Consider the following 26720-nt stretch of genomic DNA (forward strand, 5'->3'; position numbering starts at 1 on the left):
GCCTAAATCGCACTGGATAGGCCCCCGGCATCCCACGATGATCTCAAGGTACGTGCTGTTGGTTCCCCATCAGGGACAGGAAACCAACTGATGTGGGAGAGAGGTACCGCCTTTTTCACCTGTAGGTTTCCTGTCCCCGAGGGCGGATCCTTCTCTCCGTGGTGCCGTCATGGGGGAAATAGAAATTACAAAAAAAAAAAAACATGATGCTTACCTACCCAGCGCTCCCTTGCAGCATCCTACTTCGATGCCAGCAGCTGCTTTATGCTTGTGAGCACCAAATGGCAGGGACCTCACAAGCAGAGCACAGCTGCCGGAGTACTCACAGGGACTGTGCGCACAGAGAGGTATTTATTGCTCTTCAGTAGTGCGCGTCAGCCACCGGCTTCCTGCTGCTGCCGGAGCTGTTCGCTGATATGTAGCAGAAAATCAGGTGTGCTGTGAGCGCCGACCACAGGGTGGCGCTCACAGCTACCGGCGATCAGTAACCATAGAGGTCTCAAGGACCTCTATGGTTAGCATTCTGAAGCATCGCCGACCTCTGATCATGTGACGGGGGTCGGCGATGACATCATTTCCGGCCGCCCGGCAGGATGCGGTAGTTAAATGCCGCTGTCTGCGTTTGACAGCAGCATTTAACTAGTTAATAGGCGCGGGCAGATCGCGATTCTGCCCGCGCCTATTATGGGCACATGTCAGCTGTTCAAAACAGCTGACATGTCCCGGCTTTGATGCGGGCTCACCGCCGGAACCCGCATCAAAGCGCGGTATCTGACCTCGGACGTACTATCCCGTCCGAGGTCGGAAAGGGGTTAAAAACTGTCCATTCAACGTTATCTGAAGGCTTTCATCTATACCATGGTATGTGTACTGAAGCCTCCAATTAGCATAAACATCTCCTGTGAAGATCTTTTCAGTTGGCACTCATCTTTGAAGAGAAGTGTAAATTACCGGGTCATTTACATTCCTTTGTTTAGACTGACCATCTGGCTGAAGGGTCGTTTAAGCCTAAAGGTACCTTCACACTAAGCGACGCTGCAGTGATACCGACAACGATGTCGATCGCTGCAGCGTCGCTCTTTGGTCGCTGGAGAGCTGTCACACAGACAGCTCTCCAGCGACCAACGATCCCGAGGTCCCCGGTAACCAGGGTAAACATCGGGTTACTAAGCGCAGGGCCGCGCTTAGTAACCCGATGTTTACCCTGGTTACCATAGTAAAAGTAAAAAAAACAAACACTACATACTTACATTCCGCTGTCTGTCCCCAGCGCTCTGCTTCCTGCACTGACTGTGAGCACAGCGGCCAGAAAGCAGAGCGGTGACGTCACCGCTCTGCTTTCCGGCTGACCGACGCTCACAGCCAGTGCAGGAAGCAGAGCGCTGGGGACAGACAGCTGAAGGTAAGTATCTAGTGTTTGTTTTTTTTTTACTTTTACGATGGTAACCAGGGTAAACATCGGGTTACTAAGCGCGGCCCTGCGCTTAGTAACCCGATGTTTACCCTGGTTACCAGTGAAGACATCGCTGAATCGGTGTCACACACGCCGATTCAGCGATGTCTGCGGGAGGTCCAGCGACGAAAGAAAGTTCTGGCCTTCTAGCTCCGACCAACGACATCACAGCAGGGGCCTGATCGCTGCTGCGTGTCAAACACAACGATATCGCTAGCGAGGACGCTGCAACGTCACGGATCGCTCGCGATATCGTTGTGAAGTTGTTTCGTGTGAAGGTACCTTAAATGACCTTCTGTGGACTCCATACAGTAAGGCTATACTAAATATTATATAATGAAACCAATATCAATATCTCTATAGTTTGTATTAGTTAATTGGAGTGTTGAAGTCATTTAAAAAAAAAATCCTATATTGGCAGACCCCAGACCTCAAACTATATACTTTGTAAGTTTATAATCCACTCCAGTGTCAGGAATAGATAGTATGTGACAATACAGTATATACCGCTCAGGGAACACTTCACTTTCAGAGATAATCTCCATATTCATACTAAATAATGGCACAGATCCTCCAGACATTATGATTGCACACATCCCTAGTCTTTATAACGATATTGCACTCATTCCTTGACAGACCGCAGCATGGCCATTAGTTAGAAGCTGCTATTGATCTTTGGAGCAGGTAAGTTTCCCTGAGTGGTACATAATGGGCCGTCTGAAAACTGAGTTTAGTCTAGGACAATTTGTCTGTACTACTAATTAACAGCTGTTACAATACCAAACTAGGGCAGTCCCTATAGGAGGAAAACACAAGAATTATACGGTATTGTCACATACTATCTATTCCTGACACTGGAGTGGCTTATACACTTATGAAGTATATAGTTTGAGGTCTGGGATCTGCCAATATGTGGCTGGTTTTCTCACTGTTTCGCATAACATGATACATGATTTTAGTTTTTTTGTCTAGTCTCGCTTGAATATAGGTCATTATTAAATAGTCTCCTGATGAGTCGCCTTTGGTGAGGACGATGAAACCGGTAGAAATGAGAGACTTGGAGAGTGAGTGTGTATACGTCACCTCACCCTATATACTGAACTGTGGGGTACATGTTTTTTCTATTAGTCACCTACTGACTAAACTTCAGGGAGTGAATTATGGGTATAGTTTTACATTTGGAATTAATAAAGTTCAGTTTTATCCTTTTGTCAGCAAACATGAGGAATGACAAGAGACAACCCATTTAAGAAAATTCAATTTTGGTTAAAACTATTCCAACATTATGAACATAAAAAAGGCTTCTCCCCTACGTGACGTCTCTGATGTCTAACAAGAAGCGCTTTCCAATTAAAACATTTCCCACATTCTGAACAGGAAAAAGGCTTCTCCGCTGTGTGAGTTCTCTGGTGACTAACAAGATGCCCTAACTGTTTAAAACATTTCCCACATTCTGAACAGGAAAAAGGCTTCTCCCCTGTGTGAGTTCTATAGTGATTAACAAGACTCCCTTTCTGGTTAAAATATTTCCCACATTCTGAACAGGTAAAAGGCTTCTCCCCTGTGTGAGTTCTATGGTGATTAGCTAAATCTGATTTATGGTTAAAACATTTCTCACATTCTGAACAGGAAAAAGGCTTCTCCCCTGTGTGAGTTCTATGGTGATTAGCTAAATCTGATTTATGGTTAAAACATTTCTCACATTCTGAACAGGAAAAAGGCTTCTCTCCTGTGTGGATTCTTTGGTGTCTAACAAGACTATCTTTGTAGGCAAAACATTTTCCACATTCTGAACATGAAAAAGGCTTCTCCCCTGTGTGAGTTATTTGGTGTATAACAAGACCTTCTTTGTAGGTAAAATATTTCCCACATTCTGAACAGGAAAAAGGCTTCTCCCCTGTGTGAATTCTATGGTGATTAACCAAATATGATTTCTGGTTAAAACATTTCCCACATTCTGAACAGGAAAAAGGCTTCTCCCCTGTGTGGATTCTTATGTGTCTAACAAAATATGATTTCTGGTTAAAACATTTCCCACATTCTGAACATGAAAAAGGCTTCTCCCCTGTGTGAGTTATTTGGTGTCTAACAAGACTCTCTTTGTAGGTAAAATATTTCCCACATTCTGAACAGGAAAAAGGCTTCTCCCCTGTGTGAATTCTATGGTGAATAACCAAATATGATTTCTTGTTAAAACATTTCTCACATTCTGAACAGGAAAAAGGCTTCTCTCCTGTGTGAGTTCTATGGTGAGTAACCAAATCTGATTTTTTGTTAAAACATTTCCCACATTCTGAACATGAAAATGACTTATTTGCTTTAGCAGCAGTTTGTTTTTTAATGCCTCTTTTGTGACTTTGATTTTCCTTAGTAGTCAGTAATGAATCAGAAGATGGGACCTGTTTCATAGAATCAGATGACAGATCTTTGCTGTGAATGGATGATGATGTATCTGGAGTAACAGCAATTACTTCAGTTGTATCTTGTAGCATCTCAAGATCATCAGATTTAAAAATTGAAGATGTCAGCTGTCCCTCTGATCTCCTGGCACAGTCATCTGCTAAGATTAAAAAAAAAAAAACAATTACTATTTTTTAATAAAATATCCTCGAGTTTTATATTTTTGAACATTTCTACTCAAACTGCCCATTAAAATAGCAAGCTATGTAAAAACTTTAATTATTCACCAAGACCATGAGAGTTCACAGTCTAACAGAAAACAGTGTTGGATGAACCAGTAGTGCGTGGTGTTAAACTGTTTGTTCATTCTCCCTCCCAAATATTGAGTATAAAGAAACCAATCAATGTTACGTAGGCGAAAATAATACCAATTCTCATCTCACAAAAACAGGTCCCCACTCAGGTCCATCATTTGTCAATGGAAAAACAGAGGTTCCAACACTATTAGTGGCTCAAAGGCAGATGAAAAGCAACAGTTTCAATAAACCAATCCAGCAAAATCCACTCTCACTTCTGAGTCTTGCAGTGTGCTCAAACAACATTTAGTATCCCTGTATTTAGCAATATTATATAGTGAGAAGAATCCACGTAATTTGCGGTGTGCGTCTCCTGGAGCACAATCTGGGCACTATGTGCTGGGTAATAAAATGGCAAATGTGTAATTTTCACTCCCCAACATCCACTTTGTGCTAATTTCCAGAAAGTGGCTGTGGAGTCAAAATATTCATTCCACCTACACACGTGGTCTAAATTGTTGGTACCCCTCGTTTAATGACAGAAAAACCCACAATGGTCACAGAAAAAACTTGAAACTGACAAAAATAATAAATAAAAAATCTATGAAAATGAACAAATGAAAGTCAGACATTGCTTTTCAACCATGCTTCCATAGAATTTTTTTAAAAACCTCATGAAATAGGCCTGGATAGAAATGATGGTACCCTTAACTCAAGCGCTTCGTGACCGCCAACTGTAGATAAATATCGGCGCTTTGTGCAGCGCCAACGTTTGTCAACGGTCAGCGGTTTTGTGCTCATCGGGACCCCCATGTACCTTATAACGATGGGATTCTGGAGCACAACGCTTCCTGTGACCCCCGACCTCATCGAGACCTGATTGGTTCAGGTCCTGATGACATCAGCGTCACACCAGCCAATGAGACCAATCACTAGGAAAGTTTATTGTAGCAACGAACTTTCCCGGGGGATCTGCCTCATAAAAACACTTTCTCCTCAGATCTCCTGTCAGTGAGAGATTAGAGGAGAAACAGTGTTAGGGTACCGTCACACTAAGCGACGCTGCAGCGATACCGACAAGGATGTTGATCGCTGGAGTGTCGCTGTTTGGTCGATGGAGAGCTGTCACACAGACCGCTCTCCAGCGACCAACGATCCCGAAGTCCTCTGGTAACCAGGGTAAACATCGGGTTACTAAGCGCAGGGCCGCGCTTAGTAACCCGATGTTTACCCTGGTTACCAGTGTAAACGTAAAAAAAACAAACACTACATACTTACCTTCTGTGTCTGTCCTCCGGCGCACCTCAAGCAATTTATTCCTTCTAACAGGGCAAGGTTCGGAATAAAGCTCTATAAAATGTGCGACAGTTCAACCGGATACACATCAGCTTTTCGCACTTATTAGGGGAAAGATAGCCAAGTAAGCCCACCAGGATGCCCTACTTTTCTTGGGACATCTGGAAAACCGTTTGAGAGCTGATAATTCCATTTTTACAGAAAGGCTAAAAAATGTATGTTGACAACTACTACACCAGCATACCCCCATTTAAAAGTTTGTTTGAACATAACATGGGGGCTTGTGGGACCATTCTCAAAAACTATCAGGGGTTTCCGCAATCATTGGTCAAAAAAAGTTCTGAAAGGGGCAGTCAGGGGGCTTTACACAATGGAGAGCTGCTTGCCTCCAAGTATAAGGATAAATATATTTTTATCCTGAGCTTGATCCACACAGATGCCACAAGGGCCACTGCAGACCAACAGGGATCCACTACTCCAAAACCTGTGTCTGTCATTGACTGCAACAAATATATGGGGGGTGTGGACCTTGCAGATCAGGTTCTACTGCCATACCAGGTATCAAGAAAATCATACACCTGGTATAAAAAGTTAGTCATTTATTTGTTTCAGGTGGCCACATATAATTCTTTTGTGTTATACAAAAAGCCAGAAATGCAGATACTTTCCTTGATTATCAAGAAAAGGTCACTGAAAATCTTAAGTAAATAAAAAAAGTCCTTACAGTTCACCTTTCCAATCTATGCATGGCTGCCATCCCAGGAAAATCCAACAAGTAATAAAAAATCCAGGACCAAGAGGTTACACTACAAGAAGCTTTATAGCAAAATCTTCATTAAAAGCATGGACAACCGACAATAGAAAAATGGGATAAATAACAGGAGTCCCAGACACCGGTTTACGCGTTTCAGGGCCAAATATGCCCCTTAGTCATAACCTAGTGTTATACCAGTGAGTCAGGGTTTATATAAAACGCCCCATCACAGGGTTCAGTTATTTCACACCCACAATATTAAAACTCTTTCCAGTACAAAAATACAAACTTAACCCCTTCATGACCTTTGGATTTTTCGTTTTTCCGTGATCGTTTTTCACTCCCCTCCTTCCCAGAGCCATAACTTTTTTATTTTTCCGTCAATATGGCCATGTGTGGGCTTATTTTTTGTGGGACGAGTTGCACTTTTGAACGACATCATTGGTTTTACCATGTCGTGTACTAGAAAACGGGAAAAAAATTCCAAGTGCGGTGAAATTGCAAAAAAAGTGCAATCCCACACTTGTTTTTTGTTTGGCTTTTTTGCTAGGTTCACAAAATGCTAAAACTGACCTGATATTATGAGTCTCCAGGTCAGTACGAGTTCATAGACACCTAACATGACTAGGTTATTTTTTACCTAAGTGGTGAAAAAAAAAATTCAAACTTTGCTAAAAAAAAACAAAAAAAAAACAATTGCGCCATTTTCCGATACCCGTAGCGTCTCCATTTTTCATGATCTGGGGTCGGTTGAGGGCTTATTTTTTGCGTGCCGAGATGACGTTTTTAATGATAGCATTTTGGTGCCGATACGTTCTTTTGATCGCCCGTTATTGCATTTTAACCCCTTTCTGCCATCAGACGTACTATTGCGTCCATGGGGGGTGGGCCCTACTTCCCAAGGACGCAATAGTACGTCATATGCGATCGGCAGCGCTCACGGGGGGAGCGGCGCCGATCGCGGCCGGGTGTCAGCTGCCGATCGCAGCTGACATCCGGCACTATGTGCCAGGAGCGGTCACGGACCGCCCCCGGCACATTAACCCCCGGCACACCGCGATCAAAGATGATCGCGATGTGCCGGCGGTGCAGGGAAGCACCGCGCAGGGAGGGGGCTCCCTGCGGGCTTCCCTGAGCCCCCCGCAGCAACGCGATATAATCGCGTTGCTGCGAGGGTCTTGCCGCCCTCCCTCCCTGCTCCAGGTCCCGGATCCAAGATGGCCGCGGATCCGGGTCCTGCAGGGAGGGAGGTGGCTTCACAGAGCCTGCTTAGAGCAGGCACTGTGAAGCCTGCACTGCTGCATGTCAGATCAGTGATCTGACAGAGTGCTGTGCAAACTGTCAGATCACTGATCTGTGATGTCCCCCCCTGGGACATAGTAAAAAAGTAAAAAAAAAATTTTCCAAATGTGTAAAAAAAAAAAAAAAAATATATTCCCATAAATACATTTCTTCATCTAAATAAAAAAAAAAAAAAACAATAAAAGTACACATATTTAGTATTGCCGCGTCCGTATCGACTCGCCCTATAAAACTGGCACACTAGTTAACCCCTTCAGTAAACACCGTAAGAAAAAAAAAAAAAACGAGGCAAAAAAACGACGCTTTATTATCATACCGCCGAACAAAAAGTGGAATAACACGCGATCAAAAAGACAGATATAAATAACCATGGTACCGCTGAAAGCGTCATCTTGTCCCGCAAAAAACGAGCCACCATACAGCATCATCAGCAAAAAAATGAAAAAGTTATAGTCCTGAGAATAATGCGATGCCAAAATAATTATTTTTTCTATAAAATAGTTTTTATCGTATAAAAGCGCCAAAACATAAAAAAATGATATAAATTAGATGTCGCTGTAATCGTACTGACCCGAAGAATAAAACTGCTTTATCAATTTTACCAAACGCGGAACGGTATAAACGCCTCCCCCAAAAGAAATTCATGAATAGCTGGTTTTTGGTCATTCTGTCTCACAAAAATCGGAATAAAAAGCGATCAAAAAATGTCACGTGCCCGAAAATGTTACCAATAAAAACGTCAACTCGTCCCGCAAAAAACAAGACCTCACATGACTGTGTGGACCAAAATATGGAAAAATTATAGCTCTCAAAATGTGGTAACGCAAAAAATATTTTTTGCAATAAAAAGCGTCTTTCAGTGTGTGACGGCTGCCAATCATAAAAATCCGCTAAAAACCCCGCTATAAAAGTAAATCAAACCCCCCTTCATCACCCCCTTAGTTAGGGAAAAATAAAAAAATGTATTTATTTCCATTTTCCCATTAGGGCTAGGGTTAGGGTTAGGGCTAGGGTTAGGGCTAGGGTTGGGGCTAGGGTTAGGGCTAGGGTTAGGGCTACAGTTTGGGTTGGGGCTAAAGTTACAGTTAGGGTTTAGATTACATTTACAGTTGGGAATAGGGTTGGGATTAGGGTTAGGGGTGTGTCAGGGTTAGAGGTGTGGTTAGGGTTACCGTTGGAATTAGGGTTAGGGGAGTGTTTGGATTAGGGTTTCCGTTATAATTGGGGGGTTTCCACTGTTTAGGCACATCAGGGGCTCTCCAAAAGCGACATGGCGTCCGATCTCAATTCCAGCCAATTCTGCGTTGAAAAAGTAAAACAGTGCTTCTTTCCTTCCGAGCTCACCCGTGTGCCCAAACAGGGGTTTACCCCAACATATGGGGTATCAGCGTACTCAGGACAAATAGGACAACAACTGTTGGGGTCCAATTTCTCCTGTTACCCTTGGGAAAATACAAAACTGGGGGCTAAAAAATAATTTTTGTGGGAAAAAATTTTTGTTTTATTTTTACGGCTCTGCGTTATAAACTGTAGTGAAACACTTGGGGGTTCAAAGTTCTCACAACACATCTAGATAAGTTCCCGGGGGGGTCTAGTTTCCAATATGGTGTCACTTGTGGGGGGTTTCTACTGTTTAGGTACATTAGGGGCTCTGCAAACGCAATGTGACACCTGCAGACCATTCCATCTAAGTCTGCATTCAAATGGCACTCCTTCCCTTCCGAGCCCTCCCATGCGCCCAAACAGTGGTTTCCCCCCACATATGGGGTATCAGCGCACTCAGGACAAATTGGACAACACATTTTTGGGTCCAATTTCTCCTGTTACCCTCGGGAAAATACAAAACTGGGGGCTAAAAAATAATTTTTGTGGGAAAAAATTTTTGTTTTATTTTTACGGCTCTCCATTATAAACCTCTGTGAAGTTCTTGGTGGGTCAAAGCGCTCACCACACATCTAGATAAGTTCCTTAGGGGGTCTACTTTCCAAAATGGTGTCACTTGTGAGTGGTTTCTACTATTTAGGTACATTAGGGACTCTGCAAACGCAACATGGCGTCTCATCTCAATTCCTGTCAATTTTGCATTGAAAAGTCAAACGGCGCTCCTTCCTTTCCGAGCTCTCCCATCCGCCCAAACAGTGGTTTACCCCCACATATGGGGTATCTGCGTACTCAGGACAAATTATACAACAACTTTTGGGGTCCAATTTCTTCTCTTACCCTTGGAAAAATAAAAAATTGGGGGCGAAAAGATAATTTTTGTGAAAAAATATGATTTTTTTATTTTTACGGTTCTGCATTATAAACTTCTGTGAAGCACTGGGTGGGTCAAAGTGCTCACCACACCTCTAGATAAGTTCCTTAGGGGGTCTACTTTCCAAAATGGTGTCACTTGTGGGGGGTTTCAATGTTTAGGCACATCAGTGGCTTTCCAAACGCAACATGGCATCCCATCTCAATTCCTGTCAATTTTGCATTGAAAAGTCAAATGGCGCTCCTTCGCTTCCGAGCTGTGCCATGCGCCCAAACAGTGGTTTACCCCCACATGTGGGGTATTGGCGTACTCAGGACAAATTGTACAACAATGATTGCGGTCCATTTTCTCCTGTTACCCTTGGTAAAATAAAACAAATTGGAGCTGAATTACATTTTTTGTGAAAAAAAGTTAAATGTTCATTTTTATTTAAACATTCAAAAAATTCCTGTGAAGCACCAGAAGGGTTAATAAACTTCTTGAATGTGGTTTTAAGCACCTTGAGGGGTGTAGTTTTTAGAATGGTGTCACACTTGGGTATTTTCTATCATATAGACCCCTCAAAATGACTTCAAATGAGATGTGGTCCCTAAAAAAAAATGGTGTTGTAGAAATGAGAAATTGCTGGTCAACTTTTCACCCTTATAACTCCCTAACAAAAAAAATTTTGGTTCCAAAATTGTGCTGATGTAAAGTAGACATGTGGGAAATGTTACTTATTAAGTATTTTGTGTGACATATCTCTGTGATTTAATTGCATAAAAATTCAAAGTTGGAAAATTGCGAAATTTTCATAATTTTCGCCAAATTTCCGTTTTTTTCACAAATAAACGCAGGTACTATCAAAGAATTTTTACCATTGTCATGAAGTACAATATGTCACGAGAAAACAATGTCAGATTCACTGGGATCCGTTGAAGCGTTCCAGAGTTATAACCTCATAAAGGGACAGTGGTCAGAATTGTAAAAATTGGCCCGGTCATTAACGTGCAAACCACCCTTGGGGGTAAAGGGGTTAATGCAATGTCGCGATGACCAAAAAAATGTAATTCTGGTGTTTCTAATATTTTTGCTCGCTACGCTGTTTAACGATCAGGTTAATACTTTAATTGATAGATTGGGTGATTCTGAGCGCGGCGATACCAAATATGTGTAGATTTGATTTTTTTTTTATTGATTTATTTTGATTGGGGCGAAAGGGGGGTGATTTAAACTTTTATATTTTTTTTCACATTTTTTTAAACTTTTTTTTTTTTTACTTTTGCCATGCTTCAATAGCCTCCATGGGAGGCTAGAAGCTGTCACAGCACGATCGGCTCTACTACATAGCAGCGATCTGCTGTTCGCTGCTATGTAGCAGAAAATCAGGTGTGCTGTGAGCGTCGACCACAGGGTGGCGCTCACAGCTGCCGGCGATCAGTAACCATAGAGGTCTCAAGGACCTCTATGGTTACAATACTGAAGCATCGCCGACCTCCGATCATGTGACGGGGGTCGGCGATGCTGTCATTTCCGGCCGCGCGGCCGGATGCGGTAGTTAAATGCCGCTGTCTGCATTTGACAGCGGCATTTAACTAGTTAATAGGCGTGGGCAGATCGCGATTCTGCCCGCGCCTATTACGGGCACATGTCAGCTGTTCAAAACAGCTGACATGTCCCGGCTTTGATGCGGGCTCACCGCCGGAGCCCTGCATCAAAGCAGGGGATCTGACCTCGGACGTATTATCCCATCCGAGGTCAGAAAGGGGTTAAAGGGAACCTGTCACCCCCCTCAGGCGTTTGTAACTAAAAGAGCCACCTTATGCAGCACTAATGCTGCATTCTGACAAGATGGCTCATTTAGTTACAAACGCCTGTACATGCTGAAATAAACACTTATAAAATGTGCCCCCACATACCCTGAATCCGTCCCAGGGGCGGGACTTTCCTTCGTAATGAGACACAGCACAGCCATCACTCCGGGCCTGTGCGCGCTGCCTCCTCTTCCTGCATTATTGTCCCCGGCGCCTGTTGGGTTTAAGGTTGTATTTTTTTTACTGGTAAAATATTTAATGTTGTGGGTGTGAAATAACTGAACCAAGTGATGGGGCATTTTATATAAACCCTGACTCACTGGTATAACACTAGGTTATGACTAAGGGGCATATTTGGCCCTGAAATGTGTAAACCGGTGTCTGGGACCCCTGCTATTTATGCCATTTTTCTACTGTCGGTTGTCCATGCTTTTAATGAAGATTTTGCAATAAAGCTTTTTGGACTGCAACCTCTTGGTATCTCATTGAAAATCTTGTTCCCGCCAATCCTTTAGAATCTGAAGATGTCAGAAGACTCACAGAGCGACATTTTATTGCCCTCATTCCAGCAACTGAAACAAGAAAGATCCCCCCAGAGAAGATGTCGTGTATGTTTCAAGAGAGGAATGAGGCATGATACCCGCTATTACTGCCCACAATGCCCATCATTGCCAGCCTCATGCCTCCATGACAACGGGTATCCGTGACTCCTGTGAGCTCTAATGTAAGACCCTTTATCTTACCTCATATCACCCCCGAGATAACGGCCACCTCCCCCTTCTCCTGCGGCAAGAGAATACCCCTACTAAATACACGACAATTAGGTTGGATTAATTGGCCACAGCAGCCATTTATTAACATTTAAACATACAACAATATTGGAACAATAAACCCCAGAAGTGGATGATCCTTGAAGCCCAAAACATATATCGAACATTTTCCATCCAAACGTTCCACCTATTTTGGCCTTATATCCGCCTTACCCCCAGCCGCTATGCACCAGCTCGGAGGCAAACTCCACCCGCCAGGCCAAAACCGCACACCTGTTTGTGGTTCCTCTAATAATCCCCTCCATGGGATTATCTATACCCCTTTGACGATTTTAAATCACCCCGGGGAGTCCAGGACCTATTGAGATCCCCCCCCCCCATCAATCCGCCATTTTCCACTTCCACCAACTTCGAGGACCACCACCCCCTGCCACGCTGCCGCGACAGATGATCTTCCATACGTAAATGTACATAAATACCTTCGTAATGCTAGCAACCCTAGCCCTGAACCCATAACTAATAACAGTTGATTTTAACTTTAAACCTTAAACAACAAAGGGAGGGTGGGTTGGAGCTTCTATCTCTGTCCGGTGAGTACCCGAATGGTTGCCCCCCTATCGTGGCCACCCCCTTTTATATAAAGTTCCCTCTACCCTGCCCTGACCCCTCCTTCCTTTTGAAATTCAAAAAACTCCATCCCTCCCATCAGCTCCTATTAACCCCATACCCCCAGCATTGCTATGAGCTCCCTATTGTCCCACGTCACCCTGTCATGGCGGCCTCCCCCAAGGGCCAGGGGCCCAGAACGGCCTTTCTTGACAACGGGTATCCGTGACTCCTGTGAGCTCTAATGTAAGACCCTTTATCTTACTTCATATCACCCCCGAGATAACGGCCACCTCCCCCTTCTCCTGCGGCAAGAGAATACCCCTACTAAATACACAACAATTAGGTTGGATTAATTGGCCACAGCAGCCGTTTATTAACATTTAAACATACAACAATATTGTAACAATAAACCCCGGAAGTGGATGATCCTCGAAGCCCAAAACATATATCGAACATTTTCCATCCAAATGTCCCACCTATTTTGGCCTTATATCCGCCTTACCCCCAGCCGCTATGCACCAGCTCGGAGGCAAACTCCACCCGCCAGGCCAAAACCGCACACCTGTTTGTGGTTCCCCTAATAATCCCCTCCATGGGATTATCTATACCCCTTTGACGATTTTTAATCACCCCAGGGAGTCCAGGACCTATCGAGATCCCCCCCATCAATCCGCCATTTTCCACTTCCACCAACTTCGAGGACCACCACCCCCTGCCACAAACATAAATGTTCTAACCCCTTAGACATTTATGTCCCTCCACACTCTCAAAGCTGTTTCGATGCCTTCTTGGATCGCCAAACACCACATATCGGTACCAACCGCATTGAAGTGCACCCCATCCAACCTCCAGTAACCTCCTGTGCCGGACTCCAAATTTATGTGCCGCACCACTACCGCTCCGTTCCTTGCCATGAAACGCGAAACAGCTTTGTTCACCTTGATCCTTGCTTTGTTCACCCCTTCCGGTGACCTAGCACCCTGCTAAACCTTCCGCGGGACGATGTCTGACCAAACCGCCAAGACCTTGGAAAACATTGCCCACAACCTCAACATGTCAAACTTAATGTCTTTTATAAGTTCTCTACACAGCCTCTTCCCCAAGTCATTACCCTCCAAGTGAATAACTAAAATTTGTGGGACCTGATCCCAGCACACGAAACGATGAAACTCGGGCAAAAATTGACTCCAAGTCATCCCCCTTTTTCCAATCCATCTCAGTGTTGCGCGCGAAAAACCCAACTGCCGGCCATCCGGACGAACCGCTGCCCTCTGCGCCGCCCATAACACGAACGAGTGTCCCATAATCCAAACCAGCCTTTTGTCGTGTTCTGTAAGAGAATAAACAATAACACCGATCAATTCAAGAAAAACCCCCCGAATACGTAAACCATGAAGTTAAACCAAACCCGGGTGAACATAAGACCGGAATCTCTCCAACTCCCACCGTCCAATTCTTTTTACCACCTCATCCCCCAATCCTCTCCTGGCTGCTTCCGTTGCAGCCCCTATACGAAATGAATGCCCACTGTACTTTGCCGGTGAAATTCCCCCCGTCTCCAAACACCTCAGAAATACTGAAACAAATTGAAAGCGCGACAAGAAAGAACCATCTGCATGAACCAACAGTGGGGCGGATAATACACCCCCTCTTCTCATTAACTTATCCACGCAGGTTACCGGGCACAATGGACAATTTGGAACTTGAAATAACACTACTTTACAACCTTTCCCGGTTAAGTCCGTTTTTGACGACTGAATGAACACAACCACCCTGTCTGACGTAACATCCACGTCTTCCCTCCGTAAACCGCCTCCCTTGCATCTGGAAGGGCTAACCAACTCCCCCAGGTGAAATGCCCCAAAAAACGCCAATGAAAAAGCCGCTTGAAATAAAATCACCTCCCAATCTGAAAAACAAACAACCCGTAATTGCCTACCAATTTTTAACAGCACTTCGAAGGAGACCGGTCGTCTGCCGTCCAACGACTTCTGCCCTTTTTTCCAGCCCTTTACTATTTGCGTCACCATAAATGATTTTGTCTCGTCCCGCAAACCTCTAGCCTTAAAACCGAACGCTAAACCAGCTAGGAACTTACTCACTTTGGATACCGACCAACCCGATTCCCACACATGCCCTACTAGCAACAACAGCCTATTCTCATCATCCATCACAGACCCGTAGGACACCTTCCAATTTTCCCATGTCCTCCAAGCCTGATCATACTGCAGCCAAGACCTTTCTGACAGCGATCTAGCAAACAACTCCCTTACGGCTCTAAAGGCAGGTTCCACAGCTCCGCTGGACATTCCCAGCCCGCTGAATCCAAGTAAGGCCTCGGCCCCTGAGACTGATGCCACTGTGAATGGAAAAGGACATCATCAGCATTAGTATGCACAGTTGCCTTACAATCCGCTACGATCCACAAGTTAAGCTTTAGGCCCAAGAAAACCAGATGCTGCAGTATCCTGACGACTTCTGGAGACGCCGCAGATAATGTATTGATGGCTTCCACGACACCCGCATGCTCGCAAGAAAAACAGATTTTCTTATTCATCACCGTCTCGCCCCACACTGACAACGCCACTACTCGAGGAAATAACTGAAGCAAAATCCGGTTTTGTAACAAACCTTGTTCTCGCCACTTGAGTGGCCACTCTGCCACTAACCCCTGACCGCGATACTGCAAATTGAAACCACGCTTCTCAATCACGTTAATGACAAAACCTAAATCCACCGCATTTTCAACTGTCTGAATCCAAATGGATTTGCCATTATATTCCTCCAAGAAAAGAGCCCACACCTTCAAATCCTGCTTCAAATCTTTTGTCAATCCGATGAAATGTAGGGGAGACTTTACTCCCGTCGTTGCCAAAGACAAACGCCGACAAAATGCGCGGCCCATCAGCATAATCCTGCAAGCAAAGTTCAGCTTGCCCAATAAAGATTGTAAATCGTGTAGCGTTATCTTGCGCCGTGTACTTGCTTTACTAACTTCCTCCCGAAAAGCGACTAGCTTGTCATCAGGCAATCTACATTCCATCGCCACAGTATCAATTTCTATGCCTAGAAAACTCAGTGTCGTCGCTGGCCCGACAGTTTTATCAGCCGCTAACGGAACTCCGAAATCTTTTGCTACCCTCTCCATTGTTTGCAGTAGAATCGAGCAAACTGCAGACTGTGGGGGGCCTACAAACAAAAAATCGTCGAAGTAATGTAAACAAGAATTTAAACCAGATACATCCTTAAAGACCCATTCCAAGAATGTACTAAACGTCTCAAAATAGGCGCACGATAGCGAGCAGCCCATGGGAAGACAACGATCAATGATAAAACCTCCGTCCCAAAAACAACCTAACAAGTGCATACTCTCAGGGTGCACTGGTAACAGGCGAAACGCCGCCTCGATATCAGTTTTCGCCATCAAAGCCCTCCTACCACATTCATTGCAACATCGAACGACATGTAAGAAACTGCACACAGTTGAGGATCGATACCGTCGTTCACTGACAGACCTTTGGGGAAGGATAAATGATGAATAAGCCTAAATTTGTTAGGCTCCTTCTTCGGAACCACTCCTAGCGGTGACACCCTCAAATTACTGATTGGAGCCGTTGCAAAAGGTCCCGCCATCCTACCCAGATCAACCTCTTCAATTTTTCTGAAACCACGCTAGGAAACTGCAATGCCGATTTTAGGTTCTTTTTTGACAAACAAACATTGTGCTCAACAAACGGGATTTTAAAACTATAACCAAAACCTTCCCTCAAAAGTGACGCTGCTGCTATGTCTGGGTATCTATTTAGATACACTTCCATCACGTCCAGCCGCAGCGGTGTCTCCCCTTTTTCAGCACCGTCTCCCCCTCTTGTTTTTCCCCCTCTGAAACATCTAGCCGCCCCATGTGTGCCCCCACAACCTGAGCATTCGTGCTTGAATTTACACTTGCTCCCAAACCTACAGGTCCCCTCATTAAAGGAGAAACACAGCCCCTTCTGCATTGCGACCGAGTGTCCTGACTGCCCTGAACTCCCGGCGCCCCCTTGAAATGGCTGGGTTCCCTGATTTGCTCTAACCGGTGCCATAACTCTCATCCATAATGCTATGTCCTTATGATCCCAACGTATGCCCGGTCGGACCGCCTTGCGCTGCCTGAACTGCTCATCGTATCTCAGCCAGCCTTGCCCGCCATATACCCAGTAAGCCTCCCTAATCGCGTCCATATAGCAAAAGAGTCCTGAACAATTTTCCAGTGACTTTTCGCCTATCACGCTCGCCAATATAGCAAATGCCTGCAACCAATTAAAAAATGAACGAGGGATCAGACGGTACCTCCTCCTCTCCTCGTCATCTTTTTTGGAATCGTCTCTTCTTAACCTATCAAGATTGAATCTCTCTAAAGGTAATAATGAAAAAATATCCACATAACCCCCTTTCCAGATCTTTTCCTTCACTTCCTCCTTTAAATGTAACCCCAGCGGTCCCTCAAAACATACATATACTTCACTCCTAGCTGAATCATCCAAACGCACCGTCTCCTCGTTTTCCTTTTCTTTGCTAGCCCCTGCACTATGGGTCGCACCTCCCAAGTCGGCTGACCCCGTCCCCCTTTCAGCTTCACTGCCGCCCCCTTCTGACGCAGCTGAGACCGCTGTACCCTGACCCCCACACTGCAACACTACCTCGGAGCTTGTTAACCTCCCTATACCCGCTGACCTTTGCGCGCTCCCTAACCACGCCGCTGCAGGTGACCCACCCCTGAAGGCTCCCGTACCATATTCTAGCTAAATTTCTAAGGCCATGTAGTATTAAACCCATCCCCCTGCTAGCGCCCCCCATAAATGACTCCCATTCCCTAACCTCATTAGGAGCTAAGCAGGGGTTAAATATAGGAAATTGCTGTCTCTCACCTGGCTGCCTGGGCGCTGTGAACCCAGCAGCCGAAGGTCCTGGGTCCTGGCCAAGGTGTGCTGGTCCCGTGCTGAATCCATCTGCTGTTGGCTCCACAGCTCCTGGGTCAACCTACCTTACCAGCTGCCCACCGCCAGAAGCAGGCGAATTGGCAAGTATTGCAGGGCCCCTCGGAGCTGCCGCCGTGGTCCACAGGGCGCCGCCATCTTGGGGAGGTCCCTGGTCCTGGTGCGCAGGTGCAGGGCTCCATGATCCGGCGCCATCTTGCCGTAGTCCTCGGTCACGTGGCGCCATGCTCCCTGCTGCGGCGCCATCTTGGTGAAGATCCCGGCCGAGCGGCGACGCTGCAGCGCTGCTAAACGAGGCAGCCGATCGCTGCCCGCTGCTCACCGGAGCCGCCCCCACCGCAACGCGGCCCGAAGACCCTCCATGTGCCGCTCCATCTGGCGTGCTAGGAGACAGGCCAGACGGGCTGCCGGCCGCTGGGCCGCCGACGCATAGGGGCCCGCCCCCAGGCTCCTCGTGCTCCTCCACGCCGAGCAGGGCCAGCCCGAACGCTGGCGCCTGCCGCTCCTGGTCCCGGATCCCTTCGCCTCTGTGCAGCAGGGGGGGGGGGGGGGAGACCCCGGCCCCTGTCATAGGTCCCGCCGTTGGGGTGGAGGGTCCCTTAGGCGGGACGGGACCTCCGTGGCCGGAGTCCTGCTGGAGGGGCGATGGAGGCTCCAGCTACCGACCTTTGAAGCAGGCTATTAACCGAAGCCTGCAGCCAGTCTCTCCCCTGGGTGCCCGCTGCGTCCCGGAGCTGTTGCAGCAAGGCCTCAACGTCCATCGCGTGGGTACAACGGAGCTTCTATCTCTGGCCGGTGAGTACCCAAATGGTTGCCCCCCCTATCGTGGCCACCCCCTTTTATAAAGTCCCCTCTACCCTGCCCCCGACCCCTCCTTCCTTTTCAAATCCAAAAAACTCCGTCCCTCCCATCAGCTCCTGTTAACCCTATACCCCCAGCATTCCTATGAGCTCCCTATTGCCCCACGTCACCCAGTCATGGCGGCCTCCCCCAAGGGCCAGGGGCCCAGTACGGCCTTTCTTGACTGATTTACAATCTTCCACACAGAACCACGTTTTTAAACTGTTTTGACATTCAAACATTTGGTTTATTCAGTGACAGACACATCTGAGTAGAGCAGAATTAACAATTTCCGGGGGTAGGTGGGGGGATGTCTCCAGAGACACAAGCTGGACACAATATATTGCGGACTACAATTACATTTTTGGTCTAAAACTTCCACTACGTGTTTCAGGAAATCATCCATGTAGTGAAAATGGTCACTATATCCATAGATGAATAACCAGAGGGGTGTCATTTCCAAAATGGGGGTCACTTCAGGGGGGATTCTGTTGTTCTGGCACTTAGTGGCTCTCCAAAGTGCCATAACAGATAACAGCAGAATGTCCCCTGAAGTGACGCTATTTTGGAAAGGACACCCCTCTGGGAATTGGAAATGACACCCCTCTGGGAATTCATCTATGGGTGTAGTGACCATTTACCTATCTACCTATTTTCCAATGTAAAATCTGGGGTTAAAACAACATTTTAATGGTGAAAATGTTATTAATTTTCAATGGAACAGCTGTGGTGTCAGTTTGCTCACTGCACCACTAGAAGAATTCATTCAGGGAAGTATGTTGTAAAATGCAGTCACTTTTGGGGCTTATGCTGTTCTGGCACCTCAGGGGCTCTGACAATGTGACATGTCACCCACAAACAATTCCAGCAAAATCTGCTCTCCAATATGGCGCTCCTTCCTTTCTGAGCTCTGCCATGCGCCAAAACAGTGGTTTACCCCCACATATGGGATGTCGGCATAATCAGGGCAAATTGCAAACTTTTGGCATCCAATTTCTCCTGTTATCCTTTGGAAAAAAATTAAGGACAAAAAGATAATTTTTTGTGAAAAAATATTATTTTTTATATTCACAGCTCTACGTAATTAACTTCTGTGAAGGACTTGGGGGTTTAAAGTGCCCATCACACATCTAGATAGTTTCCAAAATGATGTCACTTGTTGGGGGTTTTCACTGTTTAGACACGTCAGGGTCTCTAACAAGGTGACATGTCACCCACAAACAATTCCAGCAAAATCTGCTCTCCAATATGGCACTCCTTCCCTTTAAAGCCCTGCCATGCGCCCAAACAGTAGTATTCCCCCACATATGGGGCATCAGCGTGCTTAGGAGAAATTGCACAACAAATTGTATGCAGCAATTTCTCCTATTACCATTATGAAAATGCAAAATATGGACCTAAAATGATTTCTGAAATTTTTTTTTGTTATTATTTCCACGGCTCTACATTATAAACTTCTGTGAAGCACCTGTGGGTTCAAGATGCTCAATACACATCCAGATAAATTCCAAAATAGTGTCACTTGTGGGGAGTTTCCTCTGTTTAGACACATCAGGGGCTCTCCAAACGCTACATGGCAAACGGTAATTATTCCAACATATTTTACATTCAAAAGTCAAATGGTGCTCCTTCCCTTCCAAGCCCTGCCGTTCACCCAAACAGTAGATTTCCCCCACATATGGGGTATTGGCATGCTCAGGAGAAATTGCAAACCAAAATGTATCGTCCATTTTCTCCTGTTACCCTTACAAAAGTAAAAAAAATTAGGTCTAAAGGAAAATTTGTAAAAGAAAAGTAAATGTTCATTTTTTCCTTCCACATTCCATTCATTCCTGTGAAGCACTGAAGGGTTAATAAACTTCTCAAGGTGCTCAAAACCACATTCAAGAGGTGCAGTTTTTAGAATGGTGTCACTTTTGGGTGTTTTCTATAATATCGACCCCCCCAAACTCACCTCAAATGTGATGAGGTGGTCCCTAAAAAATGGTTTTGCAAATTTTGTTGTAAAAATGAGAAATTGCTGGTCACATTTTAACCCTCATAGCTTCCTAACAAAAAAAAATGTGTTTCCAATATTGTGTGATATGACTGATTTAAGAGCATAAAAATAAAAATTTTGAAAATTGCAAACATTTTCGCCAAATTTCCATTTTTTTAAACAAATAAACGTAAGTTATATTAAATAAATTTTACCACTATCATAAAAGTACAATGTGTCACAAGAAAATATTCTCAGAATCACCAGGATTCATTGAAGCGTTAGACTTATGACCTCATAAATAAACACTGGTCAGAATTGAAAAAATTGGCCCGGTCACGAAGGCAAAAACAGGACTCTGGCGCCAAAAGGTTAATATTTTGCTGCACAACCTTTTGAGGCAATTACTGCAATCAAACGATTCCTGTAACTGTCAATGAGACTTCTGCGCCTCTCAACTGGTATTTTGGCCACTCCTCAAGAGCAAACTGCTCCAGTTGTCTCGTGGTTGAAGGTTGCCTTTTCCAGACGGCATGCTTCAGCTCTTTCCAAAGATGCTCAATAGGATTTAGGTCAGGGCTCATAGAAGGTCACTTCAGAATAGTCCAATGTTTCCCTCTTAGCCATTCTTGGGTGTCTTTAGTCATCCTGTTGCAAGACCCATGACCTGCGACTGAGACCAAGCTTTCTGACACTGGGCAGCACATTTCTCTCTAGAATCCCTTGATAGCCTTGAGATTTCATTGTACCCTGCACAGATTCTAGACACCCTGTGCCAGATGCAGCAAAGCAGCCCAGAACATAACAGAGCCTCCTCCATATTTCACAGTAGGGACAGTGTTCTTTTCTTGTTATGCTTCATTTTTCCGTCTGTGAACATAGAGCTGATGTGCCTTGCCAAAAAGTTTAGTTTTTGTCCCATCAGTCCATAGGACATTATCCCAGAAGCTTTGTGGCTTGTCAACATATAGTTTGGCAAATTCCAGTCAGGCTTTTTTATGATTCTTTTTTCAACAATGTTGTCCTCCTTGGTCATCTCCCATGAAGTCCACTTTGGCTCATAAAATGACGGATGGTGCGATCTGACACTGATGTTCCTTTAGCTTGAAGCTCACATTAAATCTATTTAGAAGTTTTTCTGGCTCTTTTGTTACCATTCGTATTATCCGTCTCTTTGATTTGTCATCAATTTTCCTCCTGCGGCCACGTCCAGGGAGGTCGGCTACAGCCCCATGGATCTTACATTTCTGAATAATATGTGCAGCTGTAGTCACAGGAACATCAAGCTGCTTGGAGATGTCTTAGAACTTTCACCTTTAACATGTTTCTCTATAATTTTCTTTCTAATCTCCTGAGACGACTCTTTCCTTCGCTTCCTCTGGTCCATGTTGAGTGTGATACTCACCATGTCACCAAACAGCACAGTGAGTATCTGTAGCCCTATATACAGGCCACTCACTGATTCCAGGATTGTAGACATCTGTGATGCTAGTTAGTGGACACACTGAGATTTAACATGTCCCTTTGTCACATTATTTTCAGGGGTACCATCACTTCTGTCCAGGCCTATTTTGTGAGTTTTATTTTTTTTTTAATTCCGTGGAAGAATGGCTGAAAAGCAATGTCTGACTTTCATTTGTTCATTTTCATAGATCTTTTATTTGTTATTACTTTTGTCAGATTCAAGTTATATCTGTGACCATTGTGGGTTTTTCAGTCATTAAACGAGGGGTACCAACAATTTTGACCACATATGTATAGATTATAACCCTCAGTTAATAATTTATAAAATGGAATCACTTTATGGAGATTTCGACTATTTTAGTTTTCTGCCATTTAGTCATATTAGGGCTTCTGCATATGGTGTGTCCAATCTCATCTGGAATCTGTTCCTGCTGTCCAGCTGGAGTAATCTGCTCCCTACTTCAGTCAATTGGAAAGTACCACACCCTACTAAAGCTCAAAGCACATGGCCGGAATCTGCCAGAAACAGCGTTGTTCTCCTCTGGCTCAGTCCTCTGTGCTCAGCTTGCGGCTTGTGTATGTTTTCTGTTGTGACCGTGGCCCGTTTACTGACAACACTTGTGTCTTCTGATTCTGTATTCTGTCCTTCCGGTTCTGACCCAGCTTCCTGACTATTCTTCTTGCCATCTAATACCACAGAATAGCAGGTAACACCATGGTCCAAGCCTAGGGGTCCCAGTGTAAGTCCAGATCCATGTAATGGTGATAAAGGGCGAAGAGTAAGGCAATCCTTGGGATATGGAAAGCAGAGAAGATAGCGCCAAGCATGTTCATGGTGGAGATCTTTTGAGCTGCCAGTTGACCATGAACAGTGCTCCCAATACATTGTGTCTGCAAACTATTCCAGCTAGATCTGCAGTCAAACAGCTAAATGGCGCTCCTTCCCTTCTGAACACGGCCATGTGCCCAGAGAGTAGTGTACAATCGTATGTAGGGTATTGTGAGAAGATGGAAAATAATTTGTAAGATCCATTTGTTTTCTATTATCCTTTGTGAATAATTCCAAAGTTATCACCACATAAAGTGACACACGTCAGATTGTAAAAATGGGGCCGGATTAAGAACCCAAAACTGGAAGAGGATAAATCAGAGGATTCTGGACACTACTGTAATCAAAAACTGACTATAGACAATAACATCTACTGAAATGCTCAAACTGAACAGTCTCCATGAGTAATAAATGAGCAGCTAGTGGTGAAACCTCTCTGGGGGAATTAGAGCACGGGGCTCGGTGACTTCACAATCTATCGGAAGAAGAAATATTACACATTTAAAGAGAACTGCGTATAATAGTGCAGAGCAGAGATGTCTTAAAGGGAACCTGTCAGCAGGATTGTGCTCAGTGACTACAGACACTGTCAGGTCGGTGCCGTTATACTGATTACACTGATACCTGGTGATGAAATCCGTCTGGTGGTTGTTGTTTAATATGTATTTGTAGTTTTCATTAATGAGACTCTCGTGCTCTTGGGGGGGGGCTGTGGGCGGGGCTTCATGTGGTGCTCTGGGGCGGGGCTGTGGGCGGGGCTTTATGTGGTGCTCTGATTACATATCCATCTGTATTGGGTTATGACAGGTCACTGATCCCTCACTACATGGGCCGACAGCCCCTCTGCCTTTGGATCCTAGACCCCGTGGCATGACGTGTGGTCTCGATCGCTGCCATGGAGACCTGATGTAGTCATGACTACATCCGGGTCTCCAGACCTGAGAGGCTTCCTGTCATGCGCAGTGATGATCAGGAAGTCTCTCAGGTCAGTGTATAGAAGGAGAATGTTGTGGTCTAGAGGTAAAATGGTGATCATGGTAATACGGCCGGACTACACCACCGATAAAGCAGCCACAGCCGCTGATGAGAAGAATCTGTGACCTCTCTGTATTTAGTGGTCACTACTCACCTGGGTAGTCATATGTAGGAATCTCCTCTTTACACCACTCATCCCCCCTCACATATGTCTCTGTAGTATTAATATGGGTCAGATCTTCACCCTGAAACAAATATTGTAAAAGTCACCGACAGATGGAGAAGTCACATCTATGATCAGCTCTAATCCTGCCATCTCCACCGTTCTCATTACACAAGTATAAAACATATAATACTGGGGGATAAAACAAGACTGAGCACAAGACCTTCACCGGCGTCTACACATCATAAGGGAGATCTCCTGACACCTTCTCTCCATCTACCTGATGATCCTGAGGAACATTGGGATCTTCTTGGTTGCAGTCCTGTGGAAGAAGAGGACGGGGACATCTCTCTGGTGTTGTCCTCTTACTGGATAGATCTGGAGGAAACACATACAGGGAGTGAATTCATTCTTTACATACAGATAATTATAGGCCGTGTGTATTTAGTCCTGTCTATTACCTGGAGATATGAGGGGCTGGGGAACCTCCATTATGACGTTCTTGTACAGATCTCTGTATCCTTCTAAATACTCCCACTCCTCCATGGAGAAATAGACAGCGACATCCTGACACCTTATAGGAACCTGACACATACAATGATACCGTCATTCCCCCGATCCCTTCATAGTGTTACTGTATAATGTCCCATCATTCCCAGCAGTGTCACCTCTCCAGTCAGCAGCTCAATCATCTTGTAGATGAGTTCTAGGATCTTCTGGTCATTGATGTCCTCATGGATCAGGGGTCTTCCCCATCCCTCAGACACAGGGTCCTGACAGCGATCACTAGAGGTCTTCTTCACCACTGTGTAATCCTGGTAATGGAGAGACACATTAATAAATCTCACTACAGACATTTCCAGAGTCCTCACCTCTCCAGTTCTGTCCATCTGTTATTCCCATAGATAAGAATGATGTAATGTGATGTCATCAGAATCTCTCACCTCTCCAGTAAGCCGGAAGAGGATCTCTAGGGTGAGGTGTAATATCCTCTCCGCCATCTTGTCTCTGTCCATATCCATCTTTGATGGGAAAATCAGGAAAATTCTCTTTTGTAGAAGATCTTCACTGAGAGGATCCGATATTGTAGAGACCTGAATGAGAAGATGAGCCGATGTAACATCATAAGAATCCTGTGTAATAATACAATTACTGGAGATAATAAGGGAAACATGAGGAGATTTATTATTTTATTATTTTACAGTATTTAGTTTCCTTCTTTACATCTACTAATAAATCCTATATATTTAGGCCACAGACAACAAGCAGTTTCCTCCTCGGAGTCGGCAGCTGAATACGTTCCTCATAGACTCATCTTCCATAACGCTAATTCTCGTCTCATTTACCGACCCTGGAATCGGCATTAGCAATACTGCAGGAGATATTCATTACACGCGACATAAGAAATAACTACTTCATGATGAGGACGACATCTTCATCTTCTACTACGGCGCTAGAGACAGATTTGGCCAGAGTCGGTCACTGACTCCATCACCACCGGCCGTCTATATGAAGGTTTCCCCGCACTGTAATCTTCTATCACGTAACAGTAGCACAGGGCATCACTGGAGCCATCAGAGGCTTGTATGTTGTATGGTCGCACTGATCAGAGGGGTTTAACAAAGGGTTAAAGTGAAAAACATCATAGTTTCAGCTACAAGAAATATCCATCACTATATGGAAAGCAGAGTCACTGCACAATGTTAGTTAAGTCTCGTCCATAACTACTTTATTATACTCTATTATCCTATACACAGTGGAGGAGATAGAAATCACAGGTCCGACAGCAATAGCTGGAATTGGGCCCTCCAACGTAAAGAAAAAAAAACTATATATATATATAAAGCTGAGTGTATGTATGTATGTGTCAAGCCACGCCCATTCTACATAGCATAGCAACCAATCACTAATCATCTTTTATTTTACCAGAGCTGTTTAAAAGAAGCTGAGCTGTGATTGGTTGCCATGAGCAGCGGTTTTCCCGCTCCACAACACCTCAGCAGACACTGACCGGATGGGAGAAATCTATCATCCCCGGGAACATAAGCTCCAGCCATTGTCTGCCCCCCAGAAAGGAGCAGAGAGCACATGACAGAAATGAATCCCCCTCCTCTATTACTGCCGCGCTCTATTATTACCGGCATAGAAAATTGCATCATCAGCGGCCGCACACAGAGCCGCACTGCCAGGTTACATAACAGCACATCTCCAGGAACTCCCTGCTCAGCGCCACCCAGCTCGGGACTATGGGATGGAGGATGTGTGATGGGTATATGGGCACAGGACTATGGGATGGAGGATGTGTGATGGGTATATGGGCACTGGACTATGGGATGGAGGATGTGTGATGGGTATATGGGCACTGGGCTACGGGATGGAGGAGATGTATGATGGGTATATGGGCACGGGACTATGGGATGGAGGATGTGTGATGGGTATAGTAACATAGTAACATAGTTAGTAAGGCCGAAAAAAGACATTTGTCCATCCAGTTCAGCCTATATTCCATCATAATAAATCCCCAGATCTACGTCCTTCTACAGAACCTAATAATTGTATGATACA

At 45.0% G+C, this 26720-nt stretch overlaps 1 protein-coding gene across 2 annotated transcripts in view; it reads right to left on the reverse strand.

Moving 5' to 3' along the window:
- Positions 1–1551: 1551 nt before the first annotated feature.
- LOC138662963 (zinc finger protein 250-like) overlaps positions 1552–26720 on the reverse strand; it is a 72531-nt gene continuing 47362 nt past the window's right edge. Inside the window, exons 6-11 of one of the 2 annotated variants that reach the window (XM_069748985.1) lie at positions 25100–25249; positions 24824–24970; positions 24617–24740; positions 24436–24533; positions 24147–24237; positions 1552–4013 (exon numbers count right to left, since the gene is read on the reverse strand). In XM_069748985.1, coding sequence (XP_069605086.1) covers positions 2737–4013; positions 24147–24237; positions 24436–24533; positions 24617–24740; positions 24824–24970; positions 25100–25249 — 1887 coding nt within the window. In that variant the 3' untranslated portion in view covers positions 1552–2736. The remainder of the gene's footprint in view (positions 4014–24146; positions 24238–24435; positions 24534–24616; positions 24741–24823; positions 24971–25099; positions 25250–26720) is intronic. The other variant, XM_069748986.1, reaches the window with a different exon arrangement.

The sequence above is a fragment of the Ranitomeya imitator genome, chromosome 2 (assembly GCF_032444005.1).
Source record: "Ranitomeya imitator isolate aRanImi1 chromosome 2, aRanImi1.pri, whole genome shotgun sequence".
Classification (NCBI taxonomy): domain Eukaryota; kingdom Metazoa; phylum Chordata; class Amphibia; order Anura; family Dendrobatidae; genus Ranitomeya; species Ranitomeya imitator.